The 24,630-nt window shown below is 37.2% G+C and overlaps 1 protein-coding gene across 1 annotated transcript; it reads left to right on the top strand.

The window, feature by feature from the left end:
* Positions 1 to 957: 957 nt before the first annotated feature.
* On the top strand, positions 958 to 24,585 carry LOC132055511 (DENN domain and WD repeat-containing protein SCD1). Its single transcript, XM_059447378.1, is given in 30 exon segments — positions 958 to 1,113; positions 1,389 to 1,590; positions 2,456 to 2,597; positions 2,698 to 2,798; positions 3,712 to 3,775; positions 4,000 to 4,113; positions 6,603 to 6,823; positions 6,956 to 7,010; positions 7,093 to 7,176; positions 7,785 to 7,980; positions 8,091 to 8,220; positions 8,311 to 8,374; positions 8,460 to 8,504; positions 12,073 to 12,148; positions 12,272 to 12,345; positions 12,432 to 12,482; positions 12,984 to 13,141; positions 14,316 to 14,363; positions 16,162 to 16,219; positions 16,325 to 16,408; positions 17,563 to 17,824; positions 17,906 to 18,105; positions 18,702 to 18,766; positions 18,936 to 19,059; positions 19,532 to 19,713; positions 20,405 to 20,476; positions 20,560 to 20,720; positions 20,860 to 20,901; positions 22,185 to 22,393; positions 24,194 to 24,585. Coding segments are annotated over 30 exon segments (3,480 nt in total). The 5' UTR covers positions 958 to 1,013; the 3' UTR covers positions 24,290 to 24,585.
* The last annotated feature ends 45 nt before the right edge of the window (positions 24,586 to 24,630 follow it).

Below are 24,630 nucleotides of genomic sequence, written 5' to 3'. Positions count from 1 at the left end.
CCCCAACTTTATCATTTTTCCCCCTAGTCGCTGCAATTACCGAAACATGATTTTGGCTAGGTAATCTTGAAGAGTAATGTAGGGGTAAGCCCCACAAAAGGTAGGGGTATGGTTCTGAGACACATCCTACCCCCTCCCCCCATCTACACATGTGGGATTACACTGGGTATGTTGTTGTTTGTAATCTTAAAGAGTAATGTGAACTGTCGATACTGCATATTCAATGCTTTGTATGCGTTGGGAATGATGGAAAAGGTTTTACTTGTTTAGGGTATTAATGTTAAGTAAGAAATTGCTTTGAATTGTTTAACAAACTGTGGTTGAGCAGGAATTTAAAGAAACAAGGACAATTTCACAAGCAAACACTTACATCATCTACATAGGCTGCTGAAGTATGTCATCACAATTCCAAAGGTTGAAACCTAAAGAAACACAGCAATGGAAAAAATACTATAGGATTCCCAGGAACCAAGTTTAAAGCCTACCCAATAAGTAGTCAAAATGTTAAAAGCTTTTATGTTAAAATTTTTGGCTGAAGTGAGACTCTATTTTTTTTTTCTTCCATTTTATTAGTTATAAGTGTTTGTATCCATTCATTTTACTTGACACTCTCTCCGTCCCAATTTATGTGGCGGCACAGCGTTTAAGAAAGAAATGATGACTTTTGAAACTCGTGGTTTAAAATAAGCCATATATATTTGTCCGGCTATAAATCATCTTATTCAAAGATTAAGAAAAATGCATCCTACACCTAGAGTATGTCCTTGCTGAAGTAAACATACACCAGCCGGTGCACAACTGCAACAGTTATAGTTTTTGCTTTTGATGATGTAAGGTAAAATCCGTAAACAAAGTACGACGAAGGTATTCAGTCTATAAAAATTACAGCATAGCTGTATCAGTTACAATCTCAAAGATTCTTAAAGTTTTTTTTATCGAATTTGCACCAGGATCCTTTTCCATTTAATATACTATTTATTTTTTGCACTACATGTCATTTTTTGCGCTTTGGAATGCAGTGTGTTCTACCAGCTGGAGTGGAATTCTATGGATCGGGTTTCGATCCAAATGATCCATCAACTTCTCCCAGGAGTTATCCTATTGTTTTGACTGGTATGCTAGTAGCTTTCACATTGTATCTTCCCTAGGCTGGGATAGGTTGTCTGGACGTTTGTACTTTCCTTTATACAGGTTGCAGCTCTATTGCTGATCTTCTGATAAAACATTTTTCCTTACTTAATAACGACAAGGATTTGATCCTACTTTTGTTTTAAGGTCATTGTATTAAAAGGTGAATTAAGCTTTTTTCTTTGCCTTCTGCTTTTGTCAGTTTAGTCTTTCCGCCTTTCTTTCTTTTATTGGGCTGTGACTAGTGATAATGGCTGCAGAGGGTGATGGGTCAAAGATCTATGTCAGCTGCATCGCATTTCGGGATCCTGTTTGCAAGGATATTGCTGAAGCTTACTGCATTCCTGCGAAATCATATGCTGACAAATGCATCTGTCTTGTCTCACGCTCTCCCAGTTTTCAAATCCTTCGAGATGCCCTGGAGGAAATTTTTGTGCTTTGTTTTTCTTCCTCGGGAAGCAGGTATGGATTAGAAAGCTTTGCTGGTATTAATGATAAAAATATATACTTTGTATGTAGATCTCCCAGCGAGTCAGCAACCTGTTTCTTATGAATGAAGAATAAATAAACTGGCCTTAAGATTATTTTCACCAACATTCGCGCCTTACTCTTTGAGTAACCAGGATATTGGTAGCTTGAGAGTTTGATTCACTCTCCTATCTTCAACACCTCAATCTTTCCATCACGATAGCAGTGTAAAGACTTCCAAAAGGTTTACCAGTAAAACAACCTGTTAATTGCTCCAAGAACTTACGGTCGGTTCATATATGGTAAAGAATTGTTCCTTGTTTTGTGGGGAGAATATATAACTTGCTAGCACTTAAAGCCAAAGGGGTGAAATTATTTTCTGTAGGAAATTTTTACTGCTTTCGTAGGTTAAGAAGGCCATATTTACCCTATGCTTGTCAACAAGGGGAAGGAAAGGGAGAAGTGAATTTGAGAAAACCATCTTTATCTTCTTTGGTTTCACACCAGAAAGAGGAAGTAAAGTGGAGACAGTACAAACAATTTTTTTCTTGGGTCCACCTATTTTCCTCCCTTTCTCCTACTTTCCTGGCTTGTACTTTTCCCTACCAAGTTGTGAGTCAAGGGTTGAATTTTTCCTTTTTCTTGCATGTGCACAAACGCATGATTTAGAAGAATAATTATATAACTTCTGATTCTTACTCGACTCCAGAAAATATATGGATTGCAATGAAAAGTTTTTTTTCCTTCTTTTTTCCCCTCCTATTATCAAGATTTTATTCTACTTCAAAATTCAAATGAAAGCGGAATTTCCATTTTATCATCCTTTGCACTAATGTTGTCAGCTCTGCCAAAATTTCAGCAAGCCACTGTGGGATGTTATAGCATATTCTGTCTCCAATGTACCTTTGCCAACACCTGGAAAAGATAGGGTGCTATTTGCTATCGAGAACAGCCTTCTCTCTGTTGAAGTTCCACCAAAGGAGGGCCTTCCTCACGCTGATGTAAGTTTACTAGCATTTGTCTTCTTGAGAGTTGTTCCGGTTAAGGTGTCATTGGATAGTCGATTCAGTATAGGATTGACTCTATTTTACTTGATGACAGATATCATTTCAGCCTTTGCTTCAGTGTTTGGATGTGGACAATGTAATCCAATTATTTACAGCTGTTTTGCTCGAGAGAAGGATTTTGCTTCGATCAAACATGTATTCCTAATTGCTCTTTACTCCTGGGAAAATCATAAGTAAATTTGTTTAGTTTCTTTGATTTATATGTAGTGCTGTTGGTATCCTCTCCTGTTTCTTGTGCATACCATACATTTTAAATGACGTGTGCACTGAAGCCTCTGCCGAGTTTGGTTCGAACTTAGCAGCTTAAAGAATTAGATACCCAGCTCTATGCTAGCTTTTGGTTGCAACATGGCCTTGGTAAATGATGTCATTTCCATGTTAGATGTGATCAGGGCTTCACAAAGTTTTGTAATTTAATGCACTCTCTTATGCTGTTATACCATTTATAAAATATCATTACTTATATATATAAAAAGAATTAGACACCCAGCTCTGTTGATTGAACAGTATCTTTTAACAACTTTATATTGAAAATGTGACTTATGGAACAAAATTAATAACCCTGTGAACTGATAATTTTGGCGTTTCTGAAAAATGAAGCAGGCGTATAACTTGGCAGAGCTGAAGCTGTTGCTGATGTATTGCTATAACCTTATTTAGAAAATGTATTTGTGTGTGCAATACAGCTGAAACTTTTGGAGCAGGAAAGGAGATCTGACTTTTTTAGAAACTATTGGACATACATGATATTATATGCTGCAATAAGCTTCCAAGATTTTAGATTCTATGTCTTCTGTCCTTGACCAGTTTTTTTTTTTTTTTTTTTTTTTTTTTTTTTTTTTTTTTTTTTTTGTGCGCTAAAAAGAACCCTAATTGGTGACTGTAGGTGCTTCAATATATTTGTTATTGGTTTCAACTTTCTTTAAGCAATGGGTCTTTTCAGTTCTGTCTTCAGAAGTTTTGCAAATACTGGCAAGCAATTAACCTTGTGTAGCTGATTCTGTACTGTTGGGATTCATGTTTACTAGTTTCAACTCTGATTTTGCAGGTATTCTCTGTTAACACTTGCATCAGAAGCCTTATGCCATTTAATTTATCCATTTCGGTGGCAGGTGTGTTTTACTGGTTTATGAAATATTTTTGGGATCTATGGCTTATTTCAATTTCTATCCTGTGCATTTTCTCAATTTATATGTATGTATGTATATGGATTTATGCATGTATGTCTATACGTATGTATGTATATTTATGTAATGCCCTATCCTATGGGGACTTTATTATGTTTTGAGATTTCCGCGGACTGTTAGCTGATTATCTGATGTTTGTTGTGCTGAAGCATGTCTACATTCCATTGCTGTTTTTCAGTGGAGTAGACTATATTGATGCTCCTACGCCGTACATGATGGGCCTTCACTCTGGCGTGGATACGTATGGGCTTACGATGGATGGTGTAAGTTCACGTAATGCTTATAATCTAACATAGACACTTAACTCTCCTTATCCTTTTCATTCATAATGAAATAACTTGAGTTAATCATTTTTGAGATTAAGCAGTCGTCTTCAGTGTTGATTAATTATGGTGCTTCATGGTCTACCTCTATTTTTTTGATAGTAAAGTAATTTTATTAATGAACCAGTACCAAGAAAGTGCTACTTGTACTTAGTTTCATAACAAGACGTTACTATTCTTCCCTGCTTCTTTTTCATTTTTAAGCAAAAGAGGAAGTGTCTCGTGAGATTGTAAAGGTTCGTCATAAAAATCTCCGAAGAAATATCTGGTTGGATAGAAGTAGATCTGGTAGTTTGATATGAGCTATTGCATATGAAAATGAGACATTATCAGGGAATTATAGGTTAGCCTAGTGGTGTAGTGTGAATCCAGCTAGTTCCCAGGCTGGAGTGACTTTACTAAAGTTTTGCATGGTCTCAGATATGCCCAAGCTTAAGCCAGTATGAGCAAGGGTCGAAGCAGATCCAAACTTTATAGGTACTAGGTGGGAATCGTTGCTTGGTAAATTCTAAATGACATTCTTCTAACAAACTCTTAAAATTACTTGTCTTTCCATTAGGTTGTTCATGCATAGGATGCTGCCATTTGCCAGAACCACCCTCCGTACTACAGCACTTCAAAAATAATGGTCAAAACCTCCAGTTCACTTAAACTACTGACCCTTAACTGCCTGACTTTGTTGTTCTCTAAAGTAGAAAGACAAGGAATGCGAAGGAGAAATTGATGAGCTCACATATCAATAGAAAAAGCTCGCTAAGTTTAATTGAAAGATATTTATTCCTTAGAAGAAAATTAAGCGAGCGTCACAGACTTGGTGTTTTGATCCTTTTCCTTGTTTCTTCTTTTCATATCTTTGTGTGGCGGGGGAGGTATTTTTGGCATATTACTGTTATAGAATGAAGAAGTTTTGTGCGGGTTTATCAAAAAATATTAAGACCTTTTCTAGAATAATTTTTTGATGTCAACTGCAGGGATTTCATGATGTTGTTATTATAGGTTCTTTACTCGTGTTTTGGAGCTTCATTTTTTAGCTTTTTCACTGGATTAACTTGATCTCAAGCTTTGTCTTGTTACCCACGTAAGTTTGGAGAAAGAGGAATAGGAGAGCGAGTAGAGAAAGACTTCGTCAATTAAGGAATAGCTTCTTTTCCCTTATTTCCTTTTGGTGCACCCATGAGGTTCCTATTTGTGTATATGATTGGGTGTCATTCATAGAAAACCATGTCTGTTGTAAGGTTTTCTATTTTTTGGTATATTTCTTTTATACGGGCACATTCGTTGCCCTTTCTTAAATGAATTGTTACCTTTACCAAAAAAAAAAAAAAAAAAGGTTCTTCAAGAGTAGACAGAATCTTTCTTGGAGGAGGAAAATCTGATAAACTAATAGTTTCATACTGCAGATCTATGCAAGTGTTAACAAAAAGGAAACTGGTTAGTTTCTGCATATGCCCTTTCCCAAAGATATCTGCCGTTAGTTATCAGGTCCAGCCCACACATCTAGTTCCCTAGAGGGTGATTCCAAAATTTGATAGTCTTAACTCTTATCTTGGCTGTGAACTACACTTAAAAGAGTCACTGAACTACACTTAAAAGAGTCACTAAGAGCCTTCCTTCTCAAAAAAAAAAAAAAAAGAGTCACTAAGAGCCTGATAACAAAAAAGAGTCACTAAGAGATCTGCGGATAGACGCACCACAGTAGACTTCATGGTGTTGGTGAAACTGATATTTTGGTGTATAGAGCGGACTCTTCCTTTAAAAATATACCTAAGAAGCATAATGAATTTGGATTCGACTGATAGAAATAATTACTTACTCCAGCTAAAGTAGCCTTGAAGCCACTTTTTTAGGTTGTTAAAAGTCTAAGTGTGTTATTTCCTCTTTTTGATATACTTCTTATATACATGTTCTTGTATCCTTCATTGCTAACGTTTCATTACTTTATCAGGGAATTTTTTTTTCTAAGTCTGTTATCTTTCTTCTGTTTACCATTGTCAAAAAAAAAAAAAAACAAGTCTGTTATCTTTCTTTGATTTGAATGATGCAAGTCCGATAAGTGGTTAAATAAAGGTGGTACTTACCAAGCCCCCAGGGCTTAGTTCAAGTCGCAAAGGTTGAGGGACTTGTGACTTAGGTCACAGGTTCGAGCCTTGCGCCATGCGAACTAAGCCTCCTTGCGTCATGAGAACTAAGCCTGGTATTTAAGTGGGAAGGGTAGAGGGACGGGCTAATTATTCTGAATTTCGAAAGCTGTGGTCGGTCCTAAAGGTTGTTGCCCCATAAAGGCTTCCGGGTCATAAAAAAAATTGTCCTTACCAAAAAGGGTGGTAGAGTCTCCTTCAGTGTCATGCTGAATCTTGGGGCTGCTTTAGTGCTCTGACTTAATTTACCATTTATCCAAATTTTTGATTTGTGCTTCGTTGATGTTTTAGGTAGTTATTGTGGACCTTGAGCATAATCGCATCACTACAACAGAGGAAATTCCTCCCATACCAGAGCCAGAATATAGTACACTGCGTGGTGAGATTATGAAGTTGTTGTATCCAAATGTTGTTGGAATAGACCAAATGAAGGCTAGTCGAGCAAATGTCTCAGATCAGTACCCGCGAGGTGGCAACAGACCATGGGGAGAAAAACACGACATCTAAATCAGGTGATTCTTGTGTGTCATTTTACAATATTTGTGGTTGCTGTTGTTTGTCTCTCAAGGAGGATACTTGAAATTGCTAAGTTACGGTTTCATATAAATAACATATTAAGCCCCTGGTTTTTGTTCCATTTGCAGATTTACATTCTTAAAGTTCTTTGCATCAATACTTGGTGGCTACCGCAATTTCATAGTAAGAAGCTTATACTTCTAACTAATTGATAGATCATGTGAAAGTACCACTGAAATTAACATTTGCTATCACTTTATATCAGGAAAATACGGCAACACAGGTCTTCAACTCTCAGGCTTTCCTGAAGAAGCGTGCTCGTTCAACAAACCAGCCACCTGATCCAATGGTGATGTCGAAGCGCCCATCTTGTGTTTGTAGACATACAGATTAATTTAACTTGCATGTAGTATAAATATCAGGTATCAACATGTCACAAAGGGCTTGCAGAAATTAGGTTGGACTTTTTGGGGATAATATATATTTGTTGATCCTATTTATAATAGATATAATATTTGATGGGTCAGTATTCTAATACCGTACAAACAAATAAGATTCTTTATTAAAAAAAAAAAAAACGAACAAACAAACAAATAAGATTGATTTTGCATTACAATTTCATCACTGCATTGAAGGCTAATATCTTTATAAGTTAGGGAAGATTTAGATTAGGACTGAGAAGTAAGGAGACTCCAACATTCATTATCATCTTCTTTTGGTTTGTAAGCCGATTGGTGTGATATTAGTAAGGACGAATGCGACGATGTATGTCAAAGCTCAACCTATAATGGAAGAGTTTTCATGTAACCCACCTTGTTTATTTCTAATATATATGTGCATATATATATATATATATATATATATATCTATGAAAAAGTTTCCATGTGCTTTCTGTATGGTTATTGCTTTTGGTGTCACCAAATTGATGTATTTATTTTCTTTGTTTTATGCCAACAGATAAGTCAATTTTTAGAATCCCAGGGTTTCTTGGATTATTTGGAGAGAGGTCTTGGTTCTGAAGAAAATAATAATAATCTGCTAGATAAGTTACAAGATGCAATTGGCAGGGGTCAAAATCCTCTTTCAGTTCTTCCTTCACTTATGGCAGAGCCTGAGATCATAACTATTTCTGATCCGGGTGTGGGAATTTCAGGTATCTTTTCTTATTATCGTGGTGCGGCTGAATCATATCTGATGAACATATGATTGTTAGGATGGATACAACACTGATATAAATTCCCCCTTTGCTCCCAAAAACATTAGGATCAGGTGCCAAATGCTGTTATGACAGGTTTCCTGCAAATGTCAGAACAGAAGAGCAGGAGGAAAAGAGGAAGCAGATTCTAGCAGCGGCAAGTGGAGCAGTTGAATATTCTGGGAGGCATACTACTAGGTATCTCTTATGTTTTATGCTAATTTCTCTGGGTGTTAACATCATTTTGCTTCTTTCAAATGAAAACTAATTTTTCCTCCATTACATCAGTTCACTTTCAGTACTTGCTGGAAATGATTCAAAGGCCGAAAGTCTAAGCCCCAGAGAGCGAGCTGTACGTTCCCTATATTTTGCTTCTGATGTGTGTGATTCGCTAATTTGTCTTTCTCAACCCAGTTGGGCTATTTTCTTCCTTACAGGCAGAGAGGGAACGTATGGTTTTGGACATAAAAGTTAAGCTCCAGGTGTAGTATTTGTTACCCTGAAATCTTCCATGTCTTTTTATCAGATGCTTCCTTCTATATATTCTTTCTCTTCAGCAGTATAGTATATCTTTGTCAGATTCTTTTGAAATGAAGGTTGCAGAAGCACTACCAGTTAAGGGTAGTTTAGAAATTACTAATACTATTCCTCAGTACTTTCAGCTCATTTTTCCTTATAATTTCCGTTTCTTTTCCTTTAATATAATATTACATTCATTCATCTTGACTTGTTCCATCTAGAGCTGAAGTTCGTAAAAGTGAAGGCTATTGACTTCTATTCTATTATCCTTAAATTCCTTGTTCTATTTTTACTATAAGTTTGCATCATGGAGCAAAAGTAGAAGGGCAAGGGAGAGACTGGTGTGTCTATTTACTTTCCATGTCAAGTAATTATGCGTCCTTTAATGTTGTTTTCTAGGATTTGATGAAAATGATATCTATTATGTTATTGCTCTCATATCTGGAAAAGTGGAAAAAGATGGGTCTTAATGCGCCCTTGATCCTTGCTTTGCACTTATGAGATCCGTTTCGTTCTTCCTTTCAAATCTGGCAGAGTAGGAAAGGCTATTTTTTAGTGCTGTCTTGCTCCTTGGTTTTAATTTTCTTACATAAGAAGGAAAATAGTTCAAACCCCTTTTCCTGCCCGTGCCTCTCTGTCTTCTTGGGTAGACAATCAGTTGCCTTTCATTTAGATGGTAAATAGTTTTTGTTATGATAAGTTAATATTAATAGAACCGGAAGACTGAAAGGCACCTTAACTATAAGGTTGCACCCCTATTATTGCGGTATGTATGTGTAGCTGATATTAACCAGAATAACACTGAATCAGCAAATGATCATATAGAGAACTTGACTTTTAGTTATTTGATCATATTTGAGTTTCTATAATCTTGCATACACAGATTCTTCCTGAACTCGTAAGGGCGTGCATTGGTGGTAGTCCATTTATCCTCCATGAGAGGTTGAAGTTTCTATAAAATACTTAAACAGGAGGTGTACTTGGTTTTAGAATAAGGAAAAAGATGCCTTTTTTTTTTCTTTCAAAATAAGAAAAAAAAAAAAAATCTTATCAAAAAGGTTTTGAAAAAAAAACAGAAACTAAAGCTGTCCTGCTGCCAGGGCTTTGGTTCAACAGCAAAAGCTAATAAGTGCGAGACACAAATCACAAGTTCTGAACTTGGTTCTTGCACCATGCTATTGACTCTGGTATTTAAGTGGAGAAGGATATAAGGGGTAGGCCCATCCCCGAGTTTCAAAGTTGAAATAACAGCTTTCCTGGTCATCCGAAAAAAGAAAAAGAAATTAATGCCGTCTTATTAAGTCCATCAGAGCTTCCTCTTCACATTCAAACTGTGGATGTGTTGCATGTAATATTGCGTTTGCTTCCAAGTAGTATGTAAATAAAATCTGAAAATAACATTTATTGCTTACTGGATATACATTCCTGGCTTGGCTTTAAATTGCATGATCTTTTGTCAGATTCAGTGCTTTGAAAAACTTATTTGACTAGTAATATGCAGTTATTAGCCACGATAAAACAGCTTAAGGTAGTGCTACACTTATTATTTGACCAGGTCAGTGAAGTCTATACATTCTTCTGGAAGACAAAATACTCATGGCCGTCACATAACTTTGATCATATTATGTGGTGTCTGGAATGATTTCATAAGAGTTGCAAATAGTAGTGTTATTATTCTTTTAGTTTACATAGCATTTTCCTAATAAATGATGCTTTCTGTACTTTTGTATTTGTAGCTTCTTTAGTTTCTTCTGGGACAACAAGCACTCTAGCAATTGATAAGGAGACGGGAGTAGAGTATATTTTTGGGGACATAATTGATGTGGGAATATTTTCTTGAAAGATGAGTTCCAGAAACTGTATAGAATATCTTGGCAAAGAGACTTGACAATTCAACAAATTAGGCGGACCCAAGGTGGAGAGACTTTTTGGGATTTGAGATTTAGAAGAGATTTTCAAGATTGGGAGGTGAGTGAGTTTCAAAGATGGATACACTTACTTCATAGGCAAGTCAATCCAGCGTCTAATCCCGATGTGCGGTGGCGGGGCCTGGGAAATAATGGAGTGTTCTCTGTGAAGTCTTTTTATGAGTGTCTTTTGGTTAGGGAGGAGGTTGATTTCCCATGTAATGCAATATGGGTTCCAAGTGTGCCAAGAAAAGTGTTTTTTTTAATTTGGCTAGCCTCCAGAGGGGTGATTTTGACAGCGGAAAATATTAGAAGGCGGAAGGTTGTCTGCGTCAATTGGTGTTACATGTGCAAGGAGACGGGCGAGGACGTGGATCACCTTCTCTACATTGCGGGCTTACCATGAGATTCTGGTGGGATATGTTTAGGTGGTTTTAGACACTCTGGGTAATGCCAAGAATTGTGAAAGATTTGATGTTCAGTTGGAAGAACCAGAGGAGGAGAAGACGAAGGGCTTGGAATGTGGTACCGCTTGTGTTAATGTGGGTAGTATGGAATGAGAGAAATAGGAGAGCTTTTGAAGGAGCTTCTTCTACATTGCGGGCTTACCATGAGATTATGGTGGGATATGTTTAGGTGGTTTTAGACACTCTGGGTAATGCCAAGAATTGTGAAAGATTTGATGTTCAGTTGGAAGAACCAGAGGAGGAGAAGACGAAGGGCTTGGAATGTGGTACTGCTTGTGTTAATATGGGTAGTATGCAATGAGAGAAATAGGACAGCTTTTGAAGGAGTAGAGTCGAGTTTTTTCAGTTGAGTAGTCTCCGCTCTCTTATTTATTTTTGGTGTAAACAGAAAGTTCCTAGTTGTATGGAGGATTGGGTGGAGTTTGTAGAGAATCGTAGTTTGTAGATTCTTGATCTTTTATATGGCCATTGTGGCAATGTTTATGAATGAAAATGCTTTTACTTGATAATAAATAAATAAATAAATAAAAAATTCTAATTAGACAATTCTGCTTAGTATTTTAATACTTCTCAGAAATACTGAGTTTCCAATAAATAAATACATAGGTGTCCTCTCTTTTTTAAATGTCAACTAGTTAACGAGACTAGCTAATTCTTCTAGTTTGACAATGCAACTTAAAATCCATTTAGTTTTCAGTAGATGGATAGTGTGCATCTACCCTATTTATCTCTTAATTTTCCGGGTTCCAAGGCAAGGAAGTGTGGTTGAACAATTTTTGAGTCTTTGTTTCTAGTTGACTTTCGAGCTTAAATGGATAAACCTGGTCAGTGAGGATTCATATAGCCGACCCCAACTTGTTTGGAACTCAGGCGTAATTGTTGGTTCTAGTTGACGTTCTGTCTAGTCTAGTGTAAAAAAATGTTCCACCAACTTTACATGGGAAATTATGGGCTTTTAAAAGAGCTCTTGTAAATTATTAAAGTTGACTATTATATTTAGTGCCAAAGATTTTTTTTGATATCGATGCCTGAAAAGGATCTAGGTAATTTTTGTCTTCTCTGGCCCCATGGATGCCTCTTACTTTACTGATGAAAGAAAAGAAACTTCTCTGATAGATCTTTGATTCCATATCTGCATTTGCGTTTCCTTTAAACAGGGATTGTGGGTACGCCTTGTCAATTTGGGACAAACGGATGATCCTCTTTCCTCATTTGAATATGGAACCATCCTTGGTATTTTCCAATAATATCCCAGAATTATTGGCTTTTATGGTTAATGCTTGTATAATCTATATTTTACTGTCCTAGCAAAAGAAGAACTGGCTAATTGGCTGAATATTTTTGTGTTTTTATCAGCATTGATTGAGTCAGATGCAGAAGGAATTGGGGGTAGTGGCTTCGTTGAATGTATAAGAGAGCACATTCATTCAGTACGTAGCTTCAAATCAGCAATGTTATCTAATCATTTGACATTTTTTGTGCACTGACTCCCGCCCTCCGCTCCACACATTCATAGGGTTTGAGCTGTCAATTGTCAGAGGAGCAGTTTATTGCAGTCAAAGAACTGGTAAAAGGGACACTTTATCTCTGCACATTTTTCATTTGCTCGAACTAATTGAGACTTCTCACCCTAAAAAATAAAAAGGAGCGTTGCTTATTTTTTTTTCCTTTTCCTTTTACATTATTGAAGAACTTAATTGTCAGTACCAGTTTCTCAAAAAAGTAAAAAAATATTGAAGAACTTAATTGCTGACTAATTCATTTGTGAGAAAAGTGATGAAAGAGAGAAAATCATCTTAATACTTTGATGAAAAAATAATTATATATGCAATTTGACTTATTTTGCAAATTCTAATTTCTACTTTTTTTTGACAAGTTTCTTCAGTTTTCCCTTCTGATATGACATTTTTATTTGATTTACAATATCATGCCAAACTCCTTACCTGTCACAAGAAATATCACAAGCTACAAACCTGAGTATTCCCTCTTTCAGCAAGTTAGCCAAGAGCTCAACAGGAGCATTCACAGACTCAACTTGTCTAACATATACTCTTTCATACAACTGCAGCTGAAAACAGCAATTAATCGTGCTACGTCTAGGAATGACATGGCAACTGTCAGAGATGCCCTGGAAGTCTCTGCAGAAATGTACAAGAAGGATATGAACAATGTCTCGGATTATGTTCAACGACATCTTCGTTCTCTTTCTATCTGGGAGGAGCTACGGTGTGTTTTTGTAATTTAATAATACATCATAAGTTGATGACTCAAAAAATACGTCACTAGTTGATGTCTCTTTTTCTGGTGTCATGATAAATTACACGGAACAATCAAAGGCCCCTAGGGTTTTGGTCTAGGGGTAAGAGCTCAACAAGTGATGTGTGGGTTAGGCGTACAATTCTATGTTGCTCGGACTCTTCACTTTCGGTGCCGCACCCGTGTCGACACGACATGGGTGTGGGTGTGGGTGTGGGATCCGTACCCGATCTGGTCAACCAATTTTGGGTACTTTGACCAAAATCGAGGGAGAAATTCCGGACAGATTCAATGATTTATGTAATCAAAACAAAAACCTATGGTGAAATTGAAGAAAACGGAATAACTTGTATATAGAAATTTCTATGTCACTCCTTTTCCTTTTATCTCCTTCCGAGATTCTCCTCTTGATCAATATTTTCTCCTCAAGCGTTCCACATAATATCTCAAAATTTAGGTTTTATAACTCTATTTTTAGGATTTTGAATTATTTTTTGCCGAATCCTCGCACCCGTATCCGTACCATGATCCGTACCCTCGTATCTTAAAATTTAGATCGTGATGAATCCGACCTCTAGATCCGTACCCATATCCGACACCCGCACCCGAGTCCGAGCAACATAGGCGTACATCACGGGTTCAAACCTTGTCGCAAACAAAAGCCTGGTATTTAAGTGGACAAGGGTAGAAGGGGCGAGTATCAAACCTTGCACCATTAGCTCATAGTATTCTAGGTTATAAAAAAATATATTGACCAATCAAAGTATGCTTTCTGGAATTTACCCGTATGGTCTTCAAATTTCCGGGTGCTATCTCCTTCATATTTTCTTAGGATATTCAGTATAAATTTTATTTCAATTGTCCCAACTAGCTTTTATTGAATAGATTATAAAATTTAACTTCCATGAGTTTCTCCAAACTAATAACTAGGACTTTGAGCAATTAGCTTATCACATTGGTTAGAGGGTGAACTTTGTCCTTTTCCTTGCAATCACTATGCCTCAATAATAAGGTTGTCTTTATGAATTGTGTGGTGGTAATTTATATGGAACTAAGACTGAGGTTCATATATTCTTTGATAGTCTTTCAAAATTTGAGGAATCTGTATGAGGTTTCGACTGACATCTCCACTACCATTTTACAGTTTCTGGGAAGGATACTTTGATTGTCTACTGGACCGTTATTCTAGCAAGTAAGCAATTTTTTTTCTATGCTCCATACAAGTTTATTACACCCATCATTATCTGAATGTTTCATTTTGGCATATTAGCAAGTCTTACCTTGTTTTCCTTTTCAATGACAGTTATTTGGATTGTTAATAATTTCTCTAAATGAATTACTGAAGGTAAGTAAGGATGCGACATGTAAATTACAAAATACGACATATTAACTGAATTGCAGCATATACTTTGTACACTTTTTAAAATAACGAATCTCATACATGAAAGGAATTTCAACAGATTCCAAGGTAAGAAGTTCATATGAAGTAACCTACAACAACAACAACAACATACCCAGTATAATTTCACAAGTGGGGTCTCGGGAGGATGGAGTGTACGCAGACCTTACCCCTACCTCGGGAGGTAAAGAGGCTGTTTCCGAGAGATCCTCGACTCAAAGAAAAGCAAAAGCAATCAGGAAAAAAAATAACAGAAGTAAAGAAACAACAGATCATAACAGTAATCAGACTGGAAAAAAGGCACCATAACATAATTGCCACAAAATCATACGATAATCGAAAGACTAGACAAAGGACAAGAAACTACAAAGTAATACTACGACTCCAAGTATGGAATGATAAGCGAGAGAACGCTAAACTACCCACTAGCCTTCTACCCTAATCCTTGTCCTCCATAACCTCCTATCTATGGTCATGTCCTCGGTGAGCTGGAACTCGTCATGTCCTGTCTAATCACCTCTCCCCAATACTTCTTCGGACTACCTCTACCTCACATGAAACCCTCCATAACCAGCCTCTCACACCTCCGCACTGGGGCATCTGTGCATCTCTTCTTCATATGCCCAAACCATCTCTCGACCTCGCTTCCCTCATCTTGTCCTCCACCTAGGCCACCCCTACCTTGTCCCGAATATCGTCATTCCTAATCCTATATGTCTTCGTATGCCCAGACATCCATCGCAACATCCTCATCTCTGCACCTTCATCTTTTAAACGTGAGAGTTTTTGACTGGCCAACACTCCATCCCATACAACATAGTTGGTCTAACCACCAATCAGTAGAACTTGCCTTTAAGTTTTGGTGCTACCTTCTTATCACACAATACTCCGGATGCGAGCCTCCATTTCATCCACCCTTGCACCAATACGATGTGTGGCATTTTCGTCAAACCTGTCGAAGTGAAAATACATTATAGGGAGGTATTGCTTTACAAAAAAAAGGTTTGTCTAAAGGATATTAAGGCAAGGGAGAGTTGATATGGCAACATTTTTTTAATTGAAATGTTGAGCTCTAATTTTTTTTTTTTACACCCTCCCCTGAGGAGCTCTCCCCCTTTTGCTCCCTTGGTGACTCGAACTCGCAACCTTCGGGTTGAAAGTGGAGGGCGCTTACCATCTGAGCAACCCCCTCTTGTCATGTTGTTGAGTTCTAATGATGTGTCAATCAGCAATAAAAAAAGTACTCTGATTACATCCACATTAAAGAGTAAAAGAAAAGAAAACCCTGGCTATCTGTAGAAAATATTCTGTGAACTGTAATGGCGCTTTATCACTAGAACATTGTTTCTCTTCAAGAGCCTCATCTTCATTTAAAGGCTTTTGCAGCCTCATCTTCCTCACTGACCTTGTTAGCATCCCCCATATATAAATAATGCAGTCCCATGGTCTTGGCATCACCTTCCTTAACAAGTCTACAGGCCTAGTTTGTGCTGCCATTTTCAATTATATGTTGATTTGACCCAAAAAGGGGAAAAAATAAAGGAGAAAGATGTATGCATGATATTCACGTCTATGTTCTCTTTTGTGTCAGGTCAACCAATTATGCTTCATTGGTGACAACGCAGCTCGTTGTTGTGGCTACTCACATGGTACAGATTATCCTCTTTGTAAACGAGAAAGTTGTTCCACTCGATTGCTTTTGGGATTATATTTACTCTTCTCAATATTGGTTTTCTTCCCTTCTTTTTTTGAAGGTTGGCCTTGGACTTCATGACTCTGATGCATGGTACATGATTGAAACCATAGCTGGGAAAAACAACATTGGGTACAAGCACATTGTGAGTAATATTAGACTCTTCCTCTTATGCCTCTTGTCCACCTCTCTCCTTTTTGCGGTTATGTTGTGTTGGTAATCCTTGCCTTTTACTTGTTAAAAAGAAAGGTTGCATTTGCCATTTCTATCTGTTTCTTGCTAGGGTTGTGTAAATCTAACTCACATGATTTGCTGTTATACCTTATAAAAAAAAGCTGTTATCAAATTATACACCTATTATCGTGTCTTTCATAGAGAACCATGTATTTTTGTAGGTTTTCTACTTTTTTTGGTCTACTTCTTGTATATAGGTGTAATATTAATGAAATATATTTACCTGATAAAAAAAATGATTGCTGTCATCAAATTATACACCTATTGTAGCCATATAAATCTTGAAACTCTAAGTGAATTTCTGAATGCTCTTTACTATATGGAGTCCCTCATTGAGCTACGGAAGGAGACACAGATTAGAGTAATATATTCCATGCCTCCATTTCCAGCAGTGACCAATCGGCCTTGCTGAGGGCCCATCCTTATTTTGTAGCATATCTCCTCCCAAACCATTCATATATTCGGCATATAACACCGTTCATATTTTGCTGTTCTGTCTTAAGTTGCTTGGATCTCTGTCACTGCCTATCTGGTGTATGGACTTTAAGCATTGACCAATTAATTACCAACGAACTAAAAAAACATCATCATTAGACAGGCTAGTGAGCTCCCTTTTTATCCTGGATATCACATCCGTAATGCAGGAGTCCTGTGACTGCGCTGACATAATTTTTTTGTCTTTTCATTTGATTTTAACCCACGAGTTATTTGTCACTGTTAAAACCTACTAATAATCACTTGTTGTCACAAAGATTGTTATGTTATTTTTACGTGCGTTATGAGAATCATTGCAGAATGTTTTAGCTGTGATGATGTGCTCTACTTTATTTTTGGCTCAGTACTTGCTGAGATTCTGTGCGACATTGTTATTCCTTACACTCCATATTAGTGAAAAATGGTACTATTTGCATGTTTATTTCTCAAAGCACTTGCACCATGTTTAGAACAACTTTTTGAGGAAAGGTAAAAAAAGAGAAACAGAAAGGGTCCTAAAAGATTGAATAATGGACTTCGACGTTGCTAAACTTTCTTTTTTAATCTGTTATTTTTCTAATTTATTGTCAGATAAAACTCCGTGGATATTTGTCCCATGTCCGGCATATGTTTGTTGGTTACTGGGGAATCCACTCAGTTAAGTTACAATCTGCATCTACCTTGGGATTGCCTTCCCCACGAGCACAGGATGCATCAGATGATGCTCAGCAACCTGCTGAGGCATCTGGTATCGGAAGAAGCTGGGTCCAGAGCATGTTCAGCAGGGATACATCAATAAGAGCCAAGTCTTTCGGTCGTGTTGGCAATTGGACTTCTGATAGTGGCACTTTAGGCATGTAGTATTCCTTCTATTTTGCACATTATGTTTCCTCTCTATGTTGTGTGCTGAGATTTTCTTGTCTATTAATTTCAGCTTCAAGCGAGAATGGGACTCCTCGAAAACAAGATCTATCAGCAGCTGGACAAAAGAAAATGCAAACCAGCATCCGTACATTAAGGGGTCATAGTGGTGCAGTTACCGCTCTACATTGTGTGACGAAAAAAGAGGTTTGGGATTTAGTTGGTGACCGAGAGGATGCCGGTTTCTTTATTAGTGGAAGCACAGACTGCACGGTAAAGATTTAAGAATTATTGAGTCTGGATGTTTGCTTATAAATTACCTTTGTTGTGGTCCAATTTGTGCCTTATGCTGTGAGACCCAATAACTTTTTTATTTAGTAGTGAGATAGTGTATTTCTAGTTTTAGAAAATCCATAATTTGTCTTTATTGAATATTGGAATGATATGGACCCGATAGAGCAGAGCAGATACAGATGACGACACATGAAACAGACTCCAACTAGTTTGATATTGCGCTATAATGAGATGATAATAATTTCCATCTTTCCTTCTGCCATAGCTTCCAAGTTCCAACCACACACACACCGTGCGTACGCATATTTATTTGTGTATGTGTGAGTAATATATATTTTATTATCAAACCAATTGGTACTAGCCTCCCATTAGAAATTACATGCATTCAATATTCTCATAGAAACATGGAAAACTAAATTTGAAGAGAAACAAGAGGCAACCATGTAGTGCTTAAATATGTTACCTGTTGTGTATGCAATGATTATCTTGTAGAGATAGAGAGCAGCAGTAGCAAATTCAAGTGTTTGTGATCTTGTTTTGCCATTTTACTTATTGCTCTGGCAAAAATAATGCAGGTTAAGATCTGGGATCCTAGCCTTCGTGGTGCTGAACTTAGGGCTACTCTGAAAGGGCACACCAGGTAGATTATATGTACCTCCTTCTCATTGCTAGTGATTAGCTTATTGCTTTCAACTTACATATAAGTTTGATTATCTCTTTCATTTTCCACCACTTTAAGTTAAATAGAAGAGATAGTTTCTCTATCTTTTCCTTCTTTTCTTTAATTTTTTCATCCTTCTTTTTTATAGGACTGTTAGGGCAATTAGTTCTGACCGAGGGAAGGTGGTATCAGGATCCGACGATCATTCCATTCTTGTATGGGATAAAAAAACAACACAACTACTTGAAGAATTGAAGGGCCACAATGCACAGGTTTCGTTCAATCTCTTCATGTTCGATGTACTCTATCCTGTTGTTCGATATCCAATAGAGAATGGCTCTTTGATTTGGCAGTTTTGCTTGCCTTTTGGCAAGTAGTTTTTCATGGACTTAAAAGCAATGAGTAAGTGCAGAATGTGGTGTAATTTAACATAAAAGGAAAAGTAAAATCTCAAACTGAACTGTGCAGTTTTGTGCCAGTGTTGCTAATGAACTGAAATGATGTTGAAATAGAATATAGACTAAGCAGGAACCTAAGTTGTTTGGCATCTTTATAATTCTTGCATAATTCTATGGATCTTGATTTTATCATTTCACTTTCTGACAGTAGTTCTTACTTTGTTTCTTCTTAAGCAGCTCATTAAGAGTCCACTTATATTTATTATCTCAGTGTATGATGTGTAGATGTAAATATAACCCTTATGGTGATCTCATCGTTGTACCAAATCACTATCTCTTCTTGTAGGTCAGCTATGTGCGCATGCTTTCAGGTGAACGTGTCCTTACTGCTGCCCATGATGGGACTGTAAAGATGTGGGATGTAAGAACAGATACTTGTGTTGCTACGGTAGGCCGCTGCTCTGGTGCTGTTCTTTGCATGGAGTATGACGATTCTACAGGAGTCTTAGCTGCTGCAGGCAGAGATGCGTATGTCACTTCTATCAGCATTTTAAAGAAGCTGTTTATTGTGTTCATCTGAGATACCATGTGAAATTGCTTTTTACAGCTTAAAATGTTATACTTAGGGGTCGTTAATTTTGAGGGAAAAGGAAAATTAATCTACGTATAAATTTCTGACTATTTATGCAGCGTTTAGTTTTTGGTATAGAACTCTGTATTGCTATTGTGATCTCCACATGACTAACATAATGTTTTATTTCTGGTATTAACCTGAGCAAAATTTCTGTGGAGTTCAAATCAAAAACCAAACGGAGTATTACTAATTCTATAATAACTTTTGCTGGACTTGTGTATTACTTTTATATATGAGATAGAATGTGGAATAAGGATATGTGTATTAACAGTACATGGATAAGATTATCTAAAAACAAAGATGTCCTTAAAGTAGGCTTTTCCTACATAATAATCTACGTATCATTATTCTCCAAAACAAAACAAAAAAAAAAAAAAAAAAAAATCTCAAAAAATAATCTACGTATCATTATTTGCAGTATAATAATTCATGCATTACTATTCACCGCATGGAAGTCCATACAATATTATGCACTAGCACCACATGACAATCCCTGCATTATGACTCTTGCACAACTAAACCTTGAATCAAATGACTCGTTATTATATTAGCACAAGCCTGACTTCTATGTATTTCCATTTGAAGGGTTGCAAACATTTGGGATGTTCGTGCTGGGAGGCAAATGCACAAGCTTATGGGACATACAAAATGGATAAGGTCAGAGAAGGTTCAGAGTTATCATCGTTTTCCTTTTATGCTGCGGTTCTATGAAAATTAATGGAACTTGTAATTTCAAACAGATCAATTAGAATGGTGGGAGACACGGTGATAACTGGTAGCGATGATTGGACAGCACGAATCTGGTCTGTTTCTAGAGGACAATGTGATGCAGTGCTAGCTTGCCATGCTGGTCCAATTCTATGTGTGGAGTATTCCTCAGCGGACAAAGGGATAATAACAGGTCATGACCAGTAAATAAAGCAGTATTCTATTTCCGTATTTCCTTTTAGTGTTTCTCAGGGTATTATTATTTTTCATCAGTTTTGTTGATCATAAAATCTTAAATATTACATTCTAAAGCATGATAAAAATGCTCTCAGGTTCAAGTGATGGTCTTCTGCGGTTCTGGGAAAATGATGATGGTAAGCATAGTCTTTCCTGAATATTGATTGTTTAAATCCTCTGAATGACTCAGTCTGTCCCTGACTTACTGAACAATTAGTGATATGCAGTTTAATGGAACAGGGAAAACGTTAAATTGCATGTGAATCCATCCATTGTAGTTTATTTTCATCATAGTGAAGCTGTTTCCCCTTCTTCCTAAATACTTATTAAAAACATCTGAGTCCTTAACTCCCTGATGGCGTTTGGAAAATCAAATTGTTTAGACAGATAATTCATGACTTCTTTGTGAGTTACGCTTTAGTTGGTTTGTTCGTCTTTCTGTATTAGATACTAATATGTTGTAAGTGGTTAATGGCATCTATCTTTCAAAGGTGAGATTTTTCCACTATAATGTTAATGATAGTACAACTTGGCCCGACTTATCCTTTTTTTTTTTCCTATTATAAAAAGAAACCGGAACTCTCTATGTCCAATTTGATCTATGTACCAGCAAGGGTGGCTCAGTTGGTTGCGTATGGGGCTTTCATAATAGAGTCTCAGGTTCGAAACCCCCTACCTACGACAGCAGGGGATTTGCCTTCTGGGTCGAGCTCGTCGCACGGGGCTTGACTAGTGCATGTTATCTCTCCTGTGTGGTTTGTGAGCTATTGCACAGGAGTTGGGTTTACCCTGTGCGCACCCGAAGGGTAGCGACTGTGGGTTCCCATGTCATCAAAAAAAAAAAAAAAAGTTCAAACTTCCCATGACATCCTAAAGTTGGGAAGCATGAAACATAATCATAAGTTTAAAGAACTCGAATTCATAAAATAATGCGTAGGCGTGATGTAACTTTTTTCTTGTCAGAACGACATTGTATCAAAAACTTAACATCAATTTAATGTAGCCTTGTAATGCCACAAGTTCGATATTTCAAAGTACCCTTAGCTTTCCGAGTATTCAGAGTTTGCTCCATGAATTGGAACTGATTGTGAACTGTCATGGTTAATACATGAGACTTTACATATCCCTTTTGAGCAATCTGACCTTAGATTGAATTTCTGTGCATGGATGGGGTTTAACTTTTTTACTTGTTGCCATTGTCAATATTGATTGTCAGACGTGCTATTAAAATTTTAGAATTTATTATGCAACACAATCACACAATATTTTTTATACAACATGAATCTAGCTTTGCTGGACATTTGATGTTTGGTGTGATGGTTGAGGAATGTTGACATTAGTTAACCTCTTTTCTTCCACTAGGATGAGTGGACAATGAACTGGTTGATTGACTCACTAAAGCTGTTCCTTTTATATGTAGGTGGCATAAGGTGCATAAAGAATGTCACTATCCATACTGCTTCAATAGTGTCCATTGATGCTGGGGAACACTGGTTAGGAGTAGGGGCTGCTGATAATTCAATGTCCCTCTTTCACCGTCCTCAAGAGAGGCTAGGTGGCTTCTCTAGTGCTGGTTCGAAGATGGCCGGATGGCAGCTCTACAGAACTCCTCAGAAAACAGCTGCAATGGTATTTTTTTTTCTTGGTTGTACCAGTCCTAAACCTTTTTATATCACCAACACATCAATAAATTTACATGTGTTTTTGCATCATGATGTCCCTTCTCTAAAAGAGAATGTTTCAGTTCTTGCACCAAGACTTACTAGGAAGGCAAGAGTCCAATTCTTGAATGTCTTGACTAGATTAATTACCAGCTAGTAGTCAATGAAGTGGGTTGAGAACCATGAGGTCTAAGGTTCAAACCACAACAGAGACAAAAACACTAGGTGATTTCTTCCCATTTGTCCTAGCCTTGGGGGACAGAGTTAACTGGTACCTGTTGATGGTGGGAGGTATCCCGTGGAATTAGTCAAAGTACGCGCAAGCTGGCTTGGACACCACGGTTATAAAAATAAAAGATACTGTATTAATTACCAGCTAAGCATGATGTTCTTCTTTTCCTTTTGATCCATGTAAATCTCGTATGCACTTCATGTAGTTTGCTGGGACTGGTAATCCTTGACTTGCTTAGCTAATCTATCTATGAAAGAAGAGTACTTGGGAGTTGGGGGTTTTTGCATGGCGATCTTTGAAAATGAATATGACCGCTGTGGTAGCAAAGACCTATGAAACATGACGTGAATAAACAAGTTAGAGAATTTGAACAACTGAACTTTTGCACATGAAAGTAGGACTTGGGGTTGTTGCATGCTGATGTTTGAAAATGACTAGGAGCAGAGAATACAGATGATCCAGAGAATTCTTCTGAATTTTTTTGGTGTAAAACAACTAAACTTTCAACCTATCTTCTTTGGCCAAGTAATCACAAGAATGTTGATAATTTCACTTGCTTGGTCAGATTAACATATGTACCCATGTATGATCACTCATGCTCGTGAAATATAGACTGATCAAATATCCTGTGCTTGTTCATTTTATCATATGGCCTTGGCTTGGATTCACTTTGACCTGTGATCACTCTTGTTCCAATTACATGCAGAAGAACCAGTTTTTTACAATAATGATTAATTTGTTGCGCTCAGCTCTTTCTCATATGCAGCATTTGGGGGTTTTTTTTTTTTTTTTTTTTGTGGGGGGGGGGGGGGGGTGGATGAGAATTGATCTTCTTCCCTCAACTGAAGCAACTGTTTATCTCATAGTGTTTGGTACGACTTATGAGGAAACACATCAGATTCCTTTTCTTGTCCTCTCCTCTTTTGGAGACTCTTTTACTTCTACCCGAACATATGAAATTTAGTTGTATGCTCTTTTAATTCTCCTCCTACCCAGCCCATAGAGCCTGTTTGAGTAGGTTGAACAAAAGGTGTTGCTAAGCACTTTTTATGTTAAAATGACTGAAATGTCCGTAAACCTATTTTATTTACAAAGAAGGAACCGGTGGCTTAGTAAAGTATCAGACCTGTATTTGTGCCCTGCATCTTCTGTTTCATAAGGCTTTAGTTGATATTGAAAGAGATCAGGCGGGGGTCTCCATGGAGAAGGGTGCTTTTGTTTGAAAAAATTTCTCATCTATTTGTGATAAAGTTTAAAGATACGAGCTTGCATTTTGCCAAAATCATTTTGACTTCCATCATCCGCCCTGTTTTCTCAGTAGTAGACCAACCCTCGCCTTGCCCCATTTTGAAGTAGTCAGTAATGACTTTGTCGTCCAGCAACTTCAGTCTCCACTATTCCAGTTTTCATGTTTTAGTTTTCTCTTCTCTAAATTCTTTTTTCTTGCCTTGGCCTGCTGCCTTGCGAAAGATCAGCTGCAGTGCTAAATAATGTATCGTTTTCTCTAATGTTGATGCCATCATCTTTAATCTTTAGGTACGATGTGTGGCTTCTGACCTTGAAAGGAAAAGGATTTGCAGTGGCGGGCGCAATGGGTTGCTTCGACTGTGGGATGCTACTATAAACATCTAGGTTTTCATATTTATACTTACCTTGATGGTTTCAGTGGATGTTCAAGAAGGCTCGTGGTTAGTCTGGTGACCTCCGTGTCACATGGTAAGGGTGACTGTGGCATTCACTAGGGGATTGTGTATAAGTTTGCTCTATCTGGCTACGCTGGTCACTATGTACATGCATTGTACATGTATCTCGTATAAACTCTTGTAAGAATTTGTACTCAAAAGATAAATTTTTGAGCTCGTGTATTATATGAATATTTGTCTTGAGTTACAAGATCTGTTTCTTTCAAAAAGAATTAGCTCGATGAACTTATAGTGGCATCCTTTTTAAGATTTTACAAGCAACTATTTCTG

The sequence above is a fragment of the Lycium ferocissimum genome, chromosome 5, assembly GCF_029784015.1.
Source record: "Lycium ferocissimum isolate CSIRO_LF1 chromosome 5, AGI_CSIRO_Lferr_CH_V1, whole genome shotgun sequence".
Lineage (NCBI taxonomy): Eukaryota > Viridiplantae > Streptophyta > Magnoliopsida > Solanales > Solanaceae > Lycium > Lycium ferocissimum.
This window is presented reverse-complemented; position numbering and strand designations above follow the sequence as displayed.